This window comes from Manis pentadactyla, chromosome 3, assembly GCF_030020395.1.
Source record: "Manis pentadactyla isolate mManPen7 chromosome 3, mManPen7.hap1, whole genome shotgun sequence".
Classification (NCBI taxonomy): Eukaryota; Metazoa; Chordata; class Mammalia; order Pholidota; family Manidae; genus Manis; species Manis pentadactyla.
Genome location: NC_080021.1, coordinates 18,867,072 through 18,880,235, shown reverse-complemented (window position 1 = coordinate 18,880,235; position 13,164 = coordinate 18,867,072). Strand labels below are relative to the sequence as shown.

Sequence of the window (13,164 nt, the reverse complement as noted above, 5' to 3'; positions counted from 1 at the left end):
CATGGGTTTGTGGGTCTTTTCATTTTCTTTAAGTAACTTATTTCTAGTTTCATACCTTTGTGGTCTGAGAAGCTGGTTGGTTCAATTTCAATATTTTTGTATTTACTGACATTCTTTTTTGTAGTCTAGTATATAATCTATTCTTGAAAACGTTCCATGTGCACCTGAGAAGAATGTGTATCCTGCGGCTTTTGGGTGGAGCATTCTGTAGATATCTGTTAGGTCCATCTGTTCTAATGTGTTGTTCAGTGCCTCTGTTTCCTTACTTATTTTCTGTCTGGTTGATCTGTACTTTGGAGTGAGTGGTGTGTTGAAGTCTCCTAAAATGAATGCATTGCATTCTATTTCCTCTTTTAATTCTGTTAGTATTTGTTTCACATATGTAGGGGCTCCTGTGTTGGGTGCATAGGTATTTATAATGGTTATATCGTCTTGTTGGACTGACCCCTTTATCATTATGTAATGTCCTCCTTTGCTCTTGTGGCTTTCTTTGTTTTGAAGTCTACTTTGTCTGATACAAGTACGGTAACTCCTGCTTTTTCTCCCTATTGTTTTCATGAAATATCTTTTTCCATCCCTTCACTTTTAGTCTGTGTATGTCTCTGGGTTTGATGTGAGTCTCTTTTAAGTGGCATATGGATGGGTCTTGCTTTTTTATCCATTCTATTGCCCTGTGTCTTTTGATTGGTGCATTCAGTCCATTTACATTTAGGGTGATTATCAATAGGTATGTACTTATTGCCATTGCAGGCTTTAGATTCATGGTTACCAAAGGTTCATGGGAAACTTCCTTACTATCTAAGAGTCTAAGCTCACTTAGTGTGCTATTACAAACACAATCTAAAGATTCTCTTTTTTCTCCTCCTTTTTCTTCCTCCTCCATTGTTTATATATTAAGTATCAGATTCTCTACTCTTTGTCTATCCCTTAAGCTACTTTGGGATAGTTGGTTTAATTTTGCATTTGCTTAGTAATTAATTGTTCTGCTTTCCTTAATGTGGTTTTATTACCTCTGGTGACAGCTATTTAGCCTTAGGAACACTTCCATCCACAGCAGTCCATCCAAGATACACTGCAGAGACAGTTTGTGGGAGGTAAATACTCTCAGCTTTTGCTTATCTGGAAATTGTTTGATCCATCCTTCAATGTTAAATGATAATCTTGCAGGTAGGGTATTCTTGCTTCTGCTTCATTGCATTAAATATATCATGCCACTCCTTTCTGTCCTGTAAGTTTTCTGCTGAGAAGTCTGATGATAGCCTGATGGGTTTTCCTCTGTATGTGATCTTTTCTCTCTCTCTGGCTTCTTTTAATATTTTCTCCTTATCCTTGATCTTTGCTACTTTAATTATTATATATTTTGGTGTTGTCTTCCTTGGGTCCCTTGTGTTGGGAGATCTGTGCACCTCCATGGCCTGAGAGACTATCTCCTTCCCCAGATTGGGGAAGTTTTCAGCAATTACCTCCTCAAAGACACTTTCCCTTTTCCTTTCTCTTCTTCTTCTGATACCCCCATAATATGAATATTGTTCCATTTTGATTGGTCACACAGTTCTCTCAATATTCTTTCATTCCTAGAGATCTTTTTGTCTGTGCCTCAGCTTCTTTGCATTCCTCTTCTTTAATTTTTTTTCATTTATCGTCTCCTCCACCATATCTAATCTGCTTTTAAATCCCCGCATTGTATTCCGTAATGAATGGATCTCTGTTCTGGATTCGTTCCTGCATCCTTGAGCATTTTTCTGTACCTACATGGATGTGCTTATGATTTTTAAAAAATCTCTTTTAGGAAGATTGATGAGTTCATTTTCACTTGACCTCTTTTCTGGTGTTTTGTAGATTTTGGTTTGAACCAGGTTCCTCTGGCATTTCATATTTGTATGTGGCACCCTCTAGGACCCTGAAGGCGTACTCCCTGGAGTTACTTAGCCCATGGAGTGATGTCAGGGTCTCAGCAGAGCGACACTGGTGACTGGGGGTTGGGAAGAGCTGTTTCCTGCTTCCCGGCTACTGTGCATCTCTCCACAGCCAGACTAGTCAGCTGAACACACAGGTGTAACCCTCTATGCCTTGCATTTGTAGCTGCTGTAGGCAGGACCTCCCTCTGGCTGGACTGACACCAGGGCAGGAGCAGCTGGTTTGTAAGCCAGTGCCAGCCTGCCAGAAGGTGCAGCAGGCTGCATATCATGGTGGAAGGCTTCGGAGCTCTGTAGCCAGCCAGGGGGATGGAGCGCCTGAAGTTCCTGAAAAGTTTCCAACCTGCTGGGCAGAGTGAATCTGGACAATTTTGTCTACCTGTCCTTTCTCCTGAGCAGCAAGCCCTGTGCAATCCTTGCCCATTTAGTAGCCATCTCACTGTTAGGAAGTCTCTCATACTGCCTGCCTTTCTTTTGTCCCAGAGCAGCTGGATGTGAATCCCTGTTTTCCACAACAGCTGGAATCTCAGTCTGTCCAACTATTCCTCCTGTCTTAGCTTTCCAACCCCACTAATCTCGAGCACCATGCAATATAGGTTCTTGCTCCCACAGCAGATCTCCAGGGCTGGGTGTTCAGCAGTCCTAGGCCTCCACCCCATCTCCACTCCATTTCTCTTCCTTCTGCCAGTGAGCTGGGGTGGGAGAAGTGCATGGGTCCCCCCAGATCACGGCTTTGGTATGTTACCCTTTTTGAGGTCTGTTCTTTTCTCCAGGTGTAAGCAGTCTTGTGCTGCCTTCTTTCCTGTCGATCTTTTAGGGTTAGTTGTATTAACTATATTTTCGTATTATATGTGGTTTTGGGAGGAGGCCTCTCTCCCACCTCTCACATCGTCATGTTTAATCTGATCTACCTGACTTAACCACTGTTACATGATAAAAGTATCAAGTTATCAGGACATAATTCCATACCTACTGGTTCCCGACTCAGCACTTGATATTTTACCTATTATATAAATATTTCTCCCTTTCACCAATTGATTTGCTAGTTCTGGGGAACAGATACCCTAACATCAAAATGCCATCTTGGTTAATTTTGAAATAGTCACAAGGGAGAATAAACACATTAGTAACACTGGTCAGCTACCTCTTTTTCCACTGCCGCCTGGTGTTTCTTGAGAAGCTTCTTCATTTTTACAGCGAAGGTGTTACGCTGAGTTTCAAGGTCTTTCTCTAATCTGAGGCGATGCTCATCCATCTCAGCCTTTAACTTTTTTTCCAGATTCATGAGCTGTTTCTGATGTTGCTGTGTCATTCTCTTACAGCCAGACATTTGTTCTCTGAGCTGACTTTCCTGCTCATGTTCTGGCATTTCACTTGTAACCTACAACAATGGAGAGGAAAGAATGAAGTAAAGCAAAACCTTTTTCTTTCAAAACCATCTTAGACCAGTCTACTGTCAACTAAGTAGGTAATTCATGTAGGAGATCCCACTCAACAGCTTCTAATAAAATTTCATCTCAAGAAGCAGACAAGATAGTTGGTTCTAAAATTTAAATGGGAATTTAAAGGACCTACAATAGCCAAAATTTTGAGGGGGGATAAAAAGTTGGTAGATGTAAACTTCAATAATTAAAACAGTGTGGTATTGGTATAAGGACAGGCTGAATAGAGCAAAGGAACACAGAAAAATCTGGAAACGGACCGACATATATTCAGTCAATTGATTTGCTACCAAAAAGTCAAGTTAATTCAAAGAGGAAAGGAAAGTGTTTTTAACAAATCCTGCTGTAACAACTGGTTCTCTGTATTCAAAATAAATAAATAAATGCTTAATCATGCAATACACAGAAATTAATTTGAAAAGAGTCTCTTGACCTAAACCTGAAATCCAGAATCACGGAGCAGAGGAAAACACAGAATATTGTCATGACCTTGGGGTCAGCAAATATTTCTTGGGTACGACACAAAAAACACCGATTATAATGAAAAAAAATGTACAAACTGGATTCTTGAATAGAGGCAAAATTTAGATAATGTAAGATTAATCATTGAAAGTGAACAATTCAGTAGCATTTAGTATATTCATGATATTCTGCAACCACTGCCCCATTGTAAAGAAAAAAATGTACAAACTGGATTCTTAGAGACAAAATTCACATAATGTATGATTAATGATTTAAAGTAAACAATTCAGTAGTATTTAGTATATTCGTGATATTCTGCAAGACTGCCTGTATCTGGTTACAAAACGTATATAATACTTCAGAAGAAAACCCTGTATGTTTTAATCAGTTGCTCTCTAAGCTCCCCTTCTGGTAACCACCAATCTATTTTCTGTCTATGGATTTACCTATTTTGGATGTTTCATATAACATGTGACCTGTTGTGTCTGGCTTCTTTCACCTAGCATGTTTCCAAGGTTCATCCATATTGTGTAGGATGTAACAGTACTTTGTTTCTTTTTGTAGCTGAATAATATTCCACTGTATGCACATACGCTCATTTGTTTATCTATTTATTTGTCGCTGGACCTCTGTGTTGTTTCCACCTTTTGGCTATTGTGAATACTGCTTTTATGAACATTTGTGTATATGCATTTGTTTAAGTACCTCCTTTCAATTGTTTTGGGTATATATCTAGGAGTAGAATTGCTGAGTCATGGGGAAACGCTATGTTTAACTTTTTGAGAAATCATCAACTGTTTACCACAGCAGCTGACATTTTACATTCTTACCAGCAATACACAGCAAGAGTTCCAATTTCTCTATGTGCTCCCTAGTTGTTATTTTCCATCTTTGTTTTTATTTTTCTCTTTTAATAGCTAGCCATCTAACAAAACAGCACCAGACTCACAGAGTCCAAGAAGGGACTAGCAGTTACCAAAGGGAAAGGAGAAGAGGACTAAGGAGCATTATGATTAGTACACATAGTGTAGAGGGGGAAAATGGGGAAGGCAGTAATAGCTCAGAGAAGACAAGCAGTGATTCTATAGCATCTTACTATGCTGATGGACAGTGACTTCAATGGGGTGTTAGGTGGGAACTCAATAGTATGGGTAAATGTAGTAACCAGTGTTGCGCATGTGAAACCTTCATAAGATTGTATATCAATGATACCTTACCAACAACAACCAAAAAATAGCTGGCTATCCTAGTGGCTGTAAAGTGGTACTCATTGTAGTTTTGATTTGCGTTTCCCTAATGACTAATTATATTGAGTATTTTTTCATGTGCTGTTGGCCATTTGTATATATTCTCTGGATAAGTGTCTATTCAAGTCTTTAACACATTTTTTAAAACTGAGGTATAGTTTATATATTAATTTGAATAGTTTTTTGGTGGAGTCTTTAGGGATTTTTTTATTTAGTATCAGGTCATCTCCAAACAATGACGATTTCACTTCTTCCTTACTAGTGTGGATGCCTTTTATTTCTTTTTCTTGCCTGATAATGTAGCTAGGAGTTCCAATACTCTGTTGAATAAAAGTGTTGTGAGTAGGCATCCTTGTCTTATTCCTGATTTTAGAGGAAAAGTTTTTAGCTTTTTCATGGCCTTTACTCATTTTTAGTGGGTTGTTTGAATTGTATTTTAAAACTAAAAATTTTGATTTATCACAGATGGAGAAGAAAATATTTGCAGGACATATCTGAGATAAAATACCTGTATGTTTCTTATGAAAGTTAAACATACATATGCCCTATGACTCAGCCATTTTATCTTATGTATTTGTCACAGAAATTAAAACATCATGTTCAAAGACATATACATGTTTGTAGCATCTAAGTATGCTGATGGACAGTGACTGTACTGGAGTATGTGGTGGGGACTTGGTAATAGGGGGAGTCTAGTAACCATAGTGTTGGTCCTGTAATTGTACATTAATGACACCAAAATGATAAAATAATAAATAAAAGTATTTATTTCATCTTCCACTTGTCCCTTAGCAACCTCTAATCTAGTTTCTATGAATATTCCTATTTTAGATATTTCGTATAAGTGGAATTCTAATAATATTTTTCCTTTTGTGTCTGGCTTATATCATTTAGCATTTTTTCAAGGTTCACTCACATTGTAGCATATATTAGAACACCGTTCCTTTTCACAGCTGAATAATATACCATTGTGTGTATATATATATACATACTATGGTTTGTTTATCCATTCATGTGTTTATGAACACTTGGGTTGTTTCCATCTTTTAGCTATTGTGCCTAGTAACTTTTGGTAATACTGCAAGCAGTGAAGTTAAAAAGGAAGCATTCCTATCAATTGTGAAAAGGAGTTACTTGACCTTCCAATGTTTTCAAGAAAATTTAAAATCTTACATGTGAAAGTGTAGCAAACATCCACATTTCCCAAACTGAGAAGTTGTAATTTTCTACAATTACACCCAGTTTTACTTTTAAAATGTAAACATTATGGAAAATGCAAAAATCACTTTTCATTATCACCCACCTTAAAACTTTCTCCATGTCCCAAAGGCAACCATTATCATTAATATCATGTTGTATACTTACTATTTTTAAATACCTTCGTTTTCATCTAAGTAACTTCAAATAATACATTATGTGGTATTTATTTATTCTAAGATTTTAAAAATATTCTTTTTGCATTCTCAAAACATGTCTCCTAAATGCAGACATTAAACTGGGAATTAAGAAGCCTTTTGCCATTTTAAAATAAGTTGCCTAAATTATGTTCCAAACTTCTGATACATCAAAGAAAAAAAACCCAAACTCTTAAACTAACCAGACTAGGAAAATTAGTTACCAAAGTTGAAATTTTTTCACTGAAATCCAAATACTCACAGGTCTTGAACGGATGGCAGAATCATTAGACGTAATTGTTTCGATTCCCTCCATCACGGGTAGCTCATCCTTGTTACCCGAGGCATCCTGAAGAATGTCAACCCCACCGCTTTGACTCCTGGTCCTGCTGCACATACGGGGAACAGACTGATGACTTCCAATATTGTGCACTGCTCCTGCCTGTCCAACACCGTGATCTTGGTCCTGAGGGAAAAGAGCATTAGATTCAAAAATCTTTATCTCCTGAATTCTTGATTATTAGCACCTAGCACACCGCTTGGCACACACAGTCTTCAGAATGTTAGTGGTCTATTTTGAGAAATTCCTTGTATTTGCCAAGACCAGAAAGTTTATCAGTTGTTAGTTGACAGATTAAAAATGTGACCAACGAGTAAATACCAAAAAGCCAAACCAACTCTGTGAAAAAGTTAATCAGACTTATTTCCAAAGTGTAGTCTTTTTCTAAAATTTTTGACATTACTTTGAAATCCATTTCTGCTACACATCTCATGGGGTATACACAGAGATGCTGCTCATTTCTCAATGATTCCAATGGTGAAAACAAACCCCAACCTTTTTCTTAATCCTATAAACATCCCTTTTAGTTATTTTTTATTGAAGCCTTTTATATTTCTTTTCTTCTCAGAATACAGTCTTTAGCCTAAACTTCTTCCACTAAGTAATTTAATATTAATTCCTATCTATTTTTATGTAAAATTAAAAATTGTATATATATTTAATCATAATTGGAAGACTGTTCTTCCCAAGAAACCCGGCAAGCTTTGGTATCCGGGCACCAATATTATAGTCTTACCATACCAAACCTCTTTAAGATAGGCAGAATAATAATAAATACAGACCCATGGAATATGGAGGATCCTTTCTTACATCCACAGCCTTAAAAAGTTGCTGTTATTCTAATGTTTAATGACATTAGAATTTTATTAATTTCACTTTACTAAAGCATTTCATATACCTAAAGTAGCCCCAATTTTCTAGTGACTACTGTTAGAACTAAAAAACAATATCAAAAATACCAAAACTGTATGTAAGAAAGTCTTCTATTTTATAGTTCATTAATTATGTAGTGTTATTAAAAAGAAAAGTAACTACTACTCCTGTTTTCAGAATGCAGGGATCTTTCTCAATAGAAAGCAATAAAAAAGAATCAAAGCTTTGACATTGGGACATGAGCAAAGAAGAAAACAGAAAATACTTAGACTAAAAAAGATAGCTCCACAAATCATAAGCTTTATATTTTCCTTTGAGGAAGTTCTGTAACATTTCTACTGCAAATTTGGAAATATGGCAACTTGGAAACAACTCGGTCTCAAGAGTAATACATGAATCCGAACCCATATGCTTCTACAGTAAGTTAGTTAACCACTCTGAGCATTACTTTCCTCACCTATGAAATGAGTATTTTAGAACCATGTAGAGGAATGAATCCCTATACACAACTGAAAAGAATGAAGTGTTCTTAGTAACAGAATAAGAATGCTCGGTAAATTTTTTCCCCCAGGATAAATTTAGCTAAGTCACATGTTTATTTAATTTATTTATTTACTTATTTTTTAAAAAGCAAGACATTTCCAATTTAATAAACATATGTCAAACATTACACAAAAGGCACTGGGGGAAAGGTTTATACAATAAACAAGATAAGGAGAATGGTTGGTAATTCTAATGACTTCTCTGTGAGCACCGTCAACTTCCAAAGCCTGTAATTTCAAATACTTCCAAAAGCGTGTCCCATGCCATCAGACAATCAGGCAAAAAAGTGCTCAGTAGACCAGAATTTTGAGAGGGATGAGATTAAATAAAAGTTGAACAGGTTTCTCTAATAAAAGACTTCACAGAGCTTTACTAGCTAATGTACACTACCAAGAGGTTGGTTTAAAGAATGCAAAACCTTTTTCTTCACCTGGGACCTTAGAGAATCACTGTGAAGACACAATCTGGAAACCACTGATATAAAAGATTCTTGGCAAGAAAACTTCCATAAGGAAAGAAGCCAATAAGGAGACCCCAATACTTGAGCCGTTTCTAAGTTATTACCTTTTCTTCCTGTGCTCCTACTGCTGGCCCTTTATGTGCCTCCTGGGAAAGGACCTTCTTCGTCTTTCGATTGCGCAGATTGTCCAGCACTCCGTTTTTTTCTTCCTTTGCCCTTTGAAGGAGATCTGTTACCACTGTTGTAGGTCGCTCCCGAAGAAGAAATGGGTGCTGGTTAAGAGTAGAAGGCAAAAGTCAGGTTGAGACCTATATATTTTTTCATTCAGATCAAATGAATCCCTTCTTGGACCCTAGAGTTACTATCCTAAATAATTATAGATAATGAATGTAATCTATAGTTATCTAATTCTGCTATGCTTTTTACTTCTTATATTTATAAAATTTAATTTAAATGTATACACTCTGTGCCTACATAACTTCCCCTGTACTTTTTACGAAAACTTTGAACATGACACCTTTGTTGGCCAAATGAAAAGGCAGAGTTGAAATAATCAGAGTCTAAGTAAGCATGAAGAATTAAGTCCAAATAGAGCCCTAAGTAAACGCTTACAAATTCTTAGAACTGGTTTCATAGCGGAGACACTATCAGTTCTGAATTACATTAGATTTCAACAGGAATGTATATACTGATGGTGAATTACATAACATACTACTTGGGTATAATGGGTTCTTTATGTTGCTTAAATGAAACTTCATAAAACACTAGCAGTTGATTAAAAGACGTTATGCATTAGTGATTTTTACCATTAATATTTAATAAAGCTTAACATTATCCAATACAGAAAAGTAGAAAGAACAATTGAACTATAAGATTATCATTGTTACATTTGGTATTTTTTGGATATTTATTTCTTCTCAGAAATTTTCCATATATAGATTTTGTTTTGTAGTTAGCACACAGATAGCAGAAAGATGACTTGTGCACTGGAGTTCAGGAGATGATCATGAATTCTTTTAAGACTTTTACCTCCTTTATTAGCTCAAATTTATTTCTTCTCTGAAGAGTTGTAACTATATATTATTCTCTTTTTATTGCTGTAAGTATTATGTTATTTCAACTCATAATGCCTACAGATTATTTCATCAAATGTTCATGCCAAAATTACATAAGCATTACTCTAACTCTGGATAATTATTTTCAATTTTTCATTCTGAGATAAATAGCTTCATACAGTAAGTCACTTTTTTCCATTTTATTTTTTTTCCTTATGACAGACTGCAACAGAAATGTGATTAGGCCAAAGGGAAGGATGCACTTGACAGATTCTTCCTATCACTTCCAATAATGTCAATATACAAAATGGACCAGGTACATGAATACATATGCACGTTTGGGATCACCCAAGGTCAAGTATCCATTCCTGGTGGGTTGGGTTATTACCAAAAGAGCTTCTTTTGCCTTCATTAGGCAAATGTAAGAAGCCAGTCACATTCTTCCTTTTCCTGAGCCTTAGCTTGGTATGTACCACTATTTATAATATTTGGTCTTTTTTATCCAAAAATAATATATCTTGTAATTCTAAGTTATTTAATAGTTCTCTACAAATGGATCCTGCTTGTTTTTCACTTACATAATTCATAGCTATACTAAACCTTTTGTTGCTATTGTGAATACCTAGTTTTTGGGCTTTCATTTGAGACTGTAAGTGTGCTTAGGGCCTAGAATTCCCTAAGTGTTACTGAAACTTTATACTGCTCTTCTACATACTGTAGTTGCAAATAACCCTACTGAATATGTACATGATCCTTTCAATAGCCTTGCATATTGAACTGCGTGTTGATGAGAATAAACTGAACTTCTTTGAAATTCTAAAACATTCATGCTGAAAGTCTAATTTTCTCGTGAAAAATCCACAAAATTCCTTAGGGTCACAAAAAGATAGTCAACTGCTACTCACTAATGCCTTATCTAGATGTTTTTAAGAACTATATTAAATTGAACAATACTATTATTGCTATTAATAAGATGTCAACCTCTAAATGAAAACATTTTTGAGAACAGAAAGCATATACTAATAATTTATTTAAATTAGATAACCAAACCTAATGAAAAATGAATAGAATTCACATTACTTTTAAAATATTTTCACTGCTAAGTTAGAAAAACATATTTCTCAAAAGGAAATAAAAATGTGATATCCATTTTTAACAGTTCTTTTGAAATCTCTTTTCTCCCAAGGTATTTATGTAAATGTATTACACATCATTTCTCTTCCTTTCATATTACTTTATATAGGACAGATCGATATATAAAGTATGGTAGATACAAAAATTAAATCCAAAGTTAAACTATGCTTTGCCACCTCTGAAATGACATTGTTCCACATGAGTTAAAATTTGTAATTGTAACTCATGAATATATTCTTGCACATATAAAAATCAAGTCATTTAGTACTACTATATTGAATATTTAACTATATATTCTATTCAGACATGGTAAAAGCAGTTAATTTTGAAAAACAAACGAAAAACTTAGCAACTAAGAAAATTTCCAAGAAAGAATGGTATTATGAAATTAGTATTTTAGCAAAACCCAGTACAGCGTACTTAACACTGATTCGGAATCAAAGAAGGATAAAACACATTCTTTAAAATAATTTCTTAGGTGTACATAACAGAGTAGAACTGACCTTTAAAAGTGTCTTTGATGTAGGGCGATCTTTAGGGTTTTTCTGGAGGCAAGCCTCTACAAAGTTGTGAAAAGAACTGGACCTATTGTAAAGGAAAGTATTAAGTGAACATATTGCTATTTCCTTTAAAAACACATCCACAAATCAAGGCATGTCCCTATGGGTGGGAGGGAGAATAGAAATAATAAAAAGAAAGCAGACACAACACACTATATATTTCATCATGTAAGTCTATAAAAAGCTATGCAAAGCAACTAATGAATCTTTACCATTTTTGAAAGATAGATTTGCACACATTATTTTAAAATCCTGCTCTCACATACTGAAGTATCACAACTCATTCTACCTTGCGGTAAATTAGGGAAGTCAATCATTTTCCTTTTTGCATTCAAATCTAAGATAATATGCTTCTTAGTATTTTTTTTTCTTTTCTCTAGCCACGTCTCTTTCTTGCTTGACCCTTGGATCATCTTCCATATAGCATGTTTCAGAACATCACGCTATTTGTTTTGGAAATAACAATTTTTATACCTAAGTATTTAGTGTCCTTGGGCAAATGGACAAAAGTTCCAGAAAACAGTAAAATTTTTTTAAAAAGTAGAATTCTGTAACATACTATTATATAGTGTCACTGATGAGAGTTCAGGAAGGCAGTAAGTAAAAAATATTCCATCAATGTTTGTCATCAATATTCAAATAAGATTTAATTCTTTTATACAAGAATTCTTTTTTGAATCCCCAAAGTATCAACCAGTGTAGACAGCCTGTGTTTCGTGTATTTATTATTCAGATGTACCATAATAAACTCTGAGCCAAGATTTCTTCAAAACATCTCTACAGAAGCAGCAAAGACCTGTGAACTTGCCTTAATAATGTAATGATAAAAAATAAATTATTGCTAATTTATGCATCTTACTTGTGAATATTAAAGTATTTGTTAAGTATAGTAGGTAGTCCCCTAGAATTTTTCAAATGCTAGATACACCGGAAGACTTTCCCATTAAAATTTTCTATCACTGATAAAAATCCTTCTTTCCTAAAATTGTCCATTTGTTCTCAACAAACTTCCTTACATGAATAACAGTATTATCAAAGAAGCACTAGGAGATGCAACATCAAAGCACATTCAGAATAATAAATAACAATTAGAATCATCCAAAAATTATGAATTATCTGGTAATTCTGATAAATTATCAAATTATTTTTACATATGTTTATATCACATCAATTATAAACCATTCCCCAATTAAACATCTGTACAGGTTGTGGCAGTCTATATACTGCAGTTTTAAAATATGAGTGTTTAAATCATGCTATTTATTATATAATCAGGGTTGTATGTGTCGCTAAGGTACAAAAAGTATATTACTTTTTATACAAAAGCCATACTTTTTGCTCCCATGTAGGATCATCTATCTTTTATTTCTGAACTGAGTTACATACATGCTATGAAAAGTAGAGATAATAAAGGATAAACATGATGTAAGGATAAAATTAAGCTATTTTAATATTTCTTCAGGTTATATACACTTCACCTCATTGAAATGAAATCCTTTTGATAACATTATGAAAAAGTATTTAAATTTTACCATGTTGAACAATATATCTCTCAGCCATACTCACCATTCATTAGACTGTAGTGTAGGGGGGTTATTTCTGGTAATGAGCTTTAAGGCACACCTTGCATTCATAGCAAATAAAGGAGGCTCCCTTTCCGCTATAAAAGAAAGAAAACTTCCTGTTAAATATGTGCCTGTTATATAGGAGCATGGAAGCACTGTTAGTTTTTTTTTTA

At 34.8% G+C, this 13,164-nt stretch overlaps 2 protein-coding genes across 3 annotated transcripts in view; one reads left to right on the top strand and one right to left on the bottom strand.

Annotated features, from left to right (window-relative positions):
• The window catches only part of LOC130682824 (serine/threonine-protein kinase TAO1-like), a 232,708-nt gene that overhangs the window by 23,445 nt on the left and 196,099 nt on the right, over positions 1-13,164 (bottom strand). Inside the window, exons 15-19 of the mRNA XM_057497772.1 lie at positions 12,993-13,086; positions 11,370-11,451; positions 8,782-8,949; positions 6,724-6,927; positions 3,061-3,297 (exon numbers count right to left, since the gene is read on the bottom strand). Of these exons, the coding sequence (XP_057353755.1) occupies positions 3,061-3,297; positions 6,724-6,927; positions 8,782-8,949; positions 11,370-11,451; positions 12,993-13,086 (785 nt within the window). The remainder of the gene's footprint in view (positions 1-3,060; positions 3,298-6,723; positions 6,928-8,781; positions 8,950-11,369; positions 11,452-12,992; positions 13,087-13,164) is intronic.
• LOC130682830 (serine/threonine-protein kinase TAO1-like) overlaps positions 1-13,164 on the top strand; it is a 174,271-nt gene that overhangs the window by 107,042 nt on the left and 54,065 nt on the right. The window lies entirely within an intron of this gene.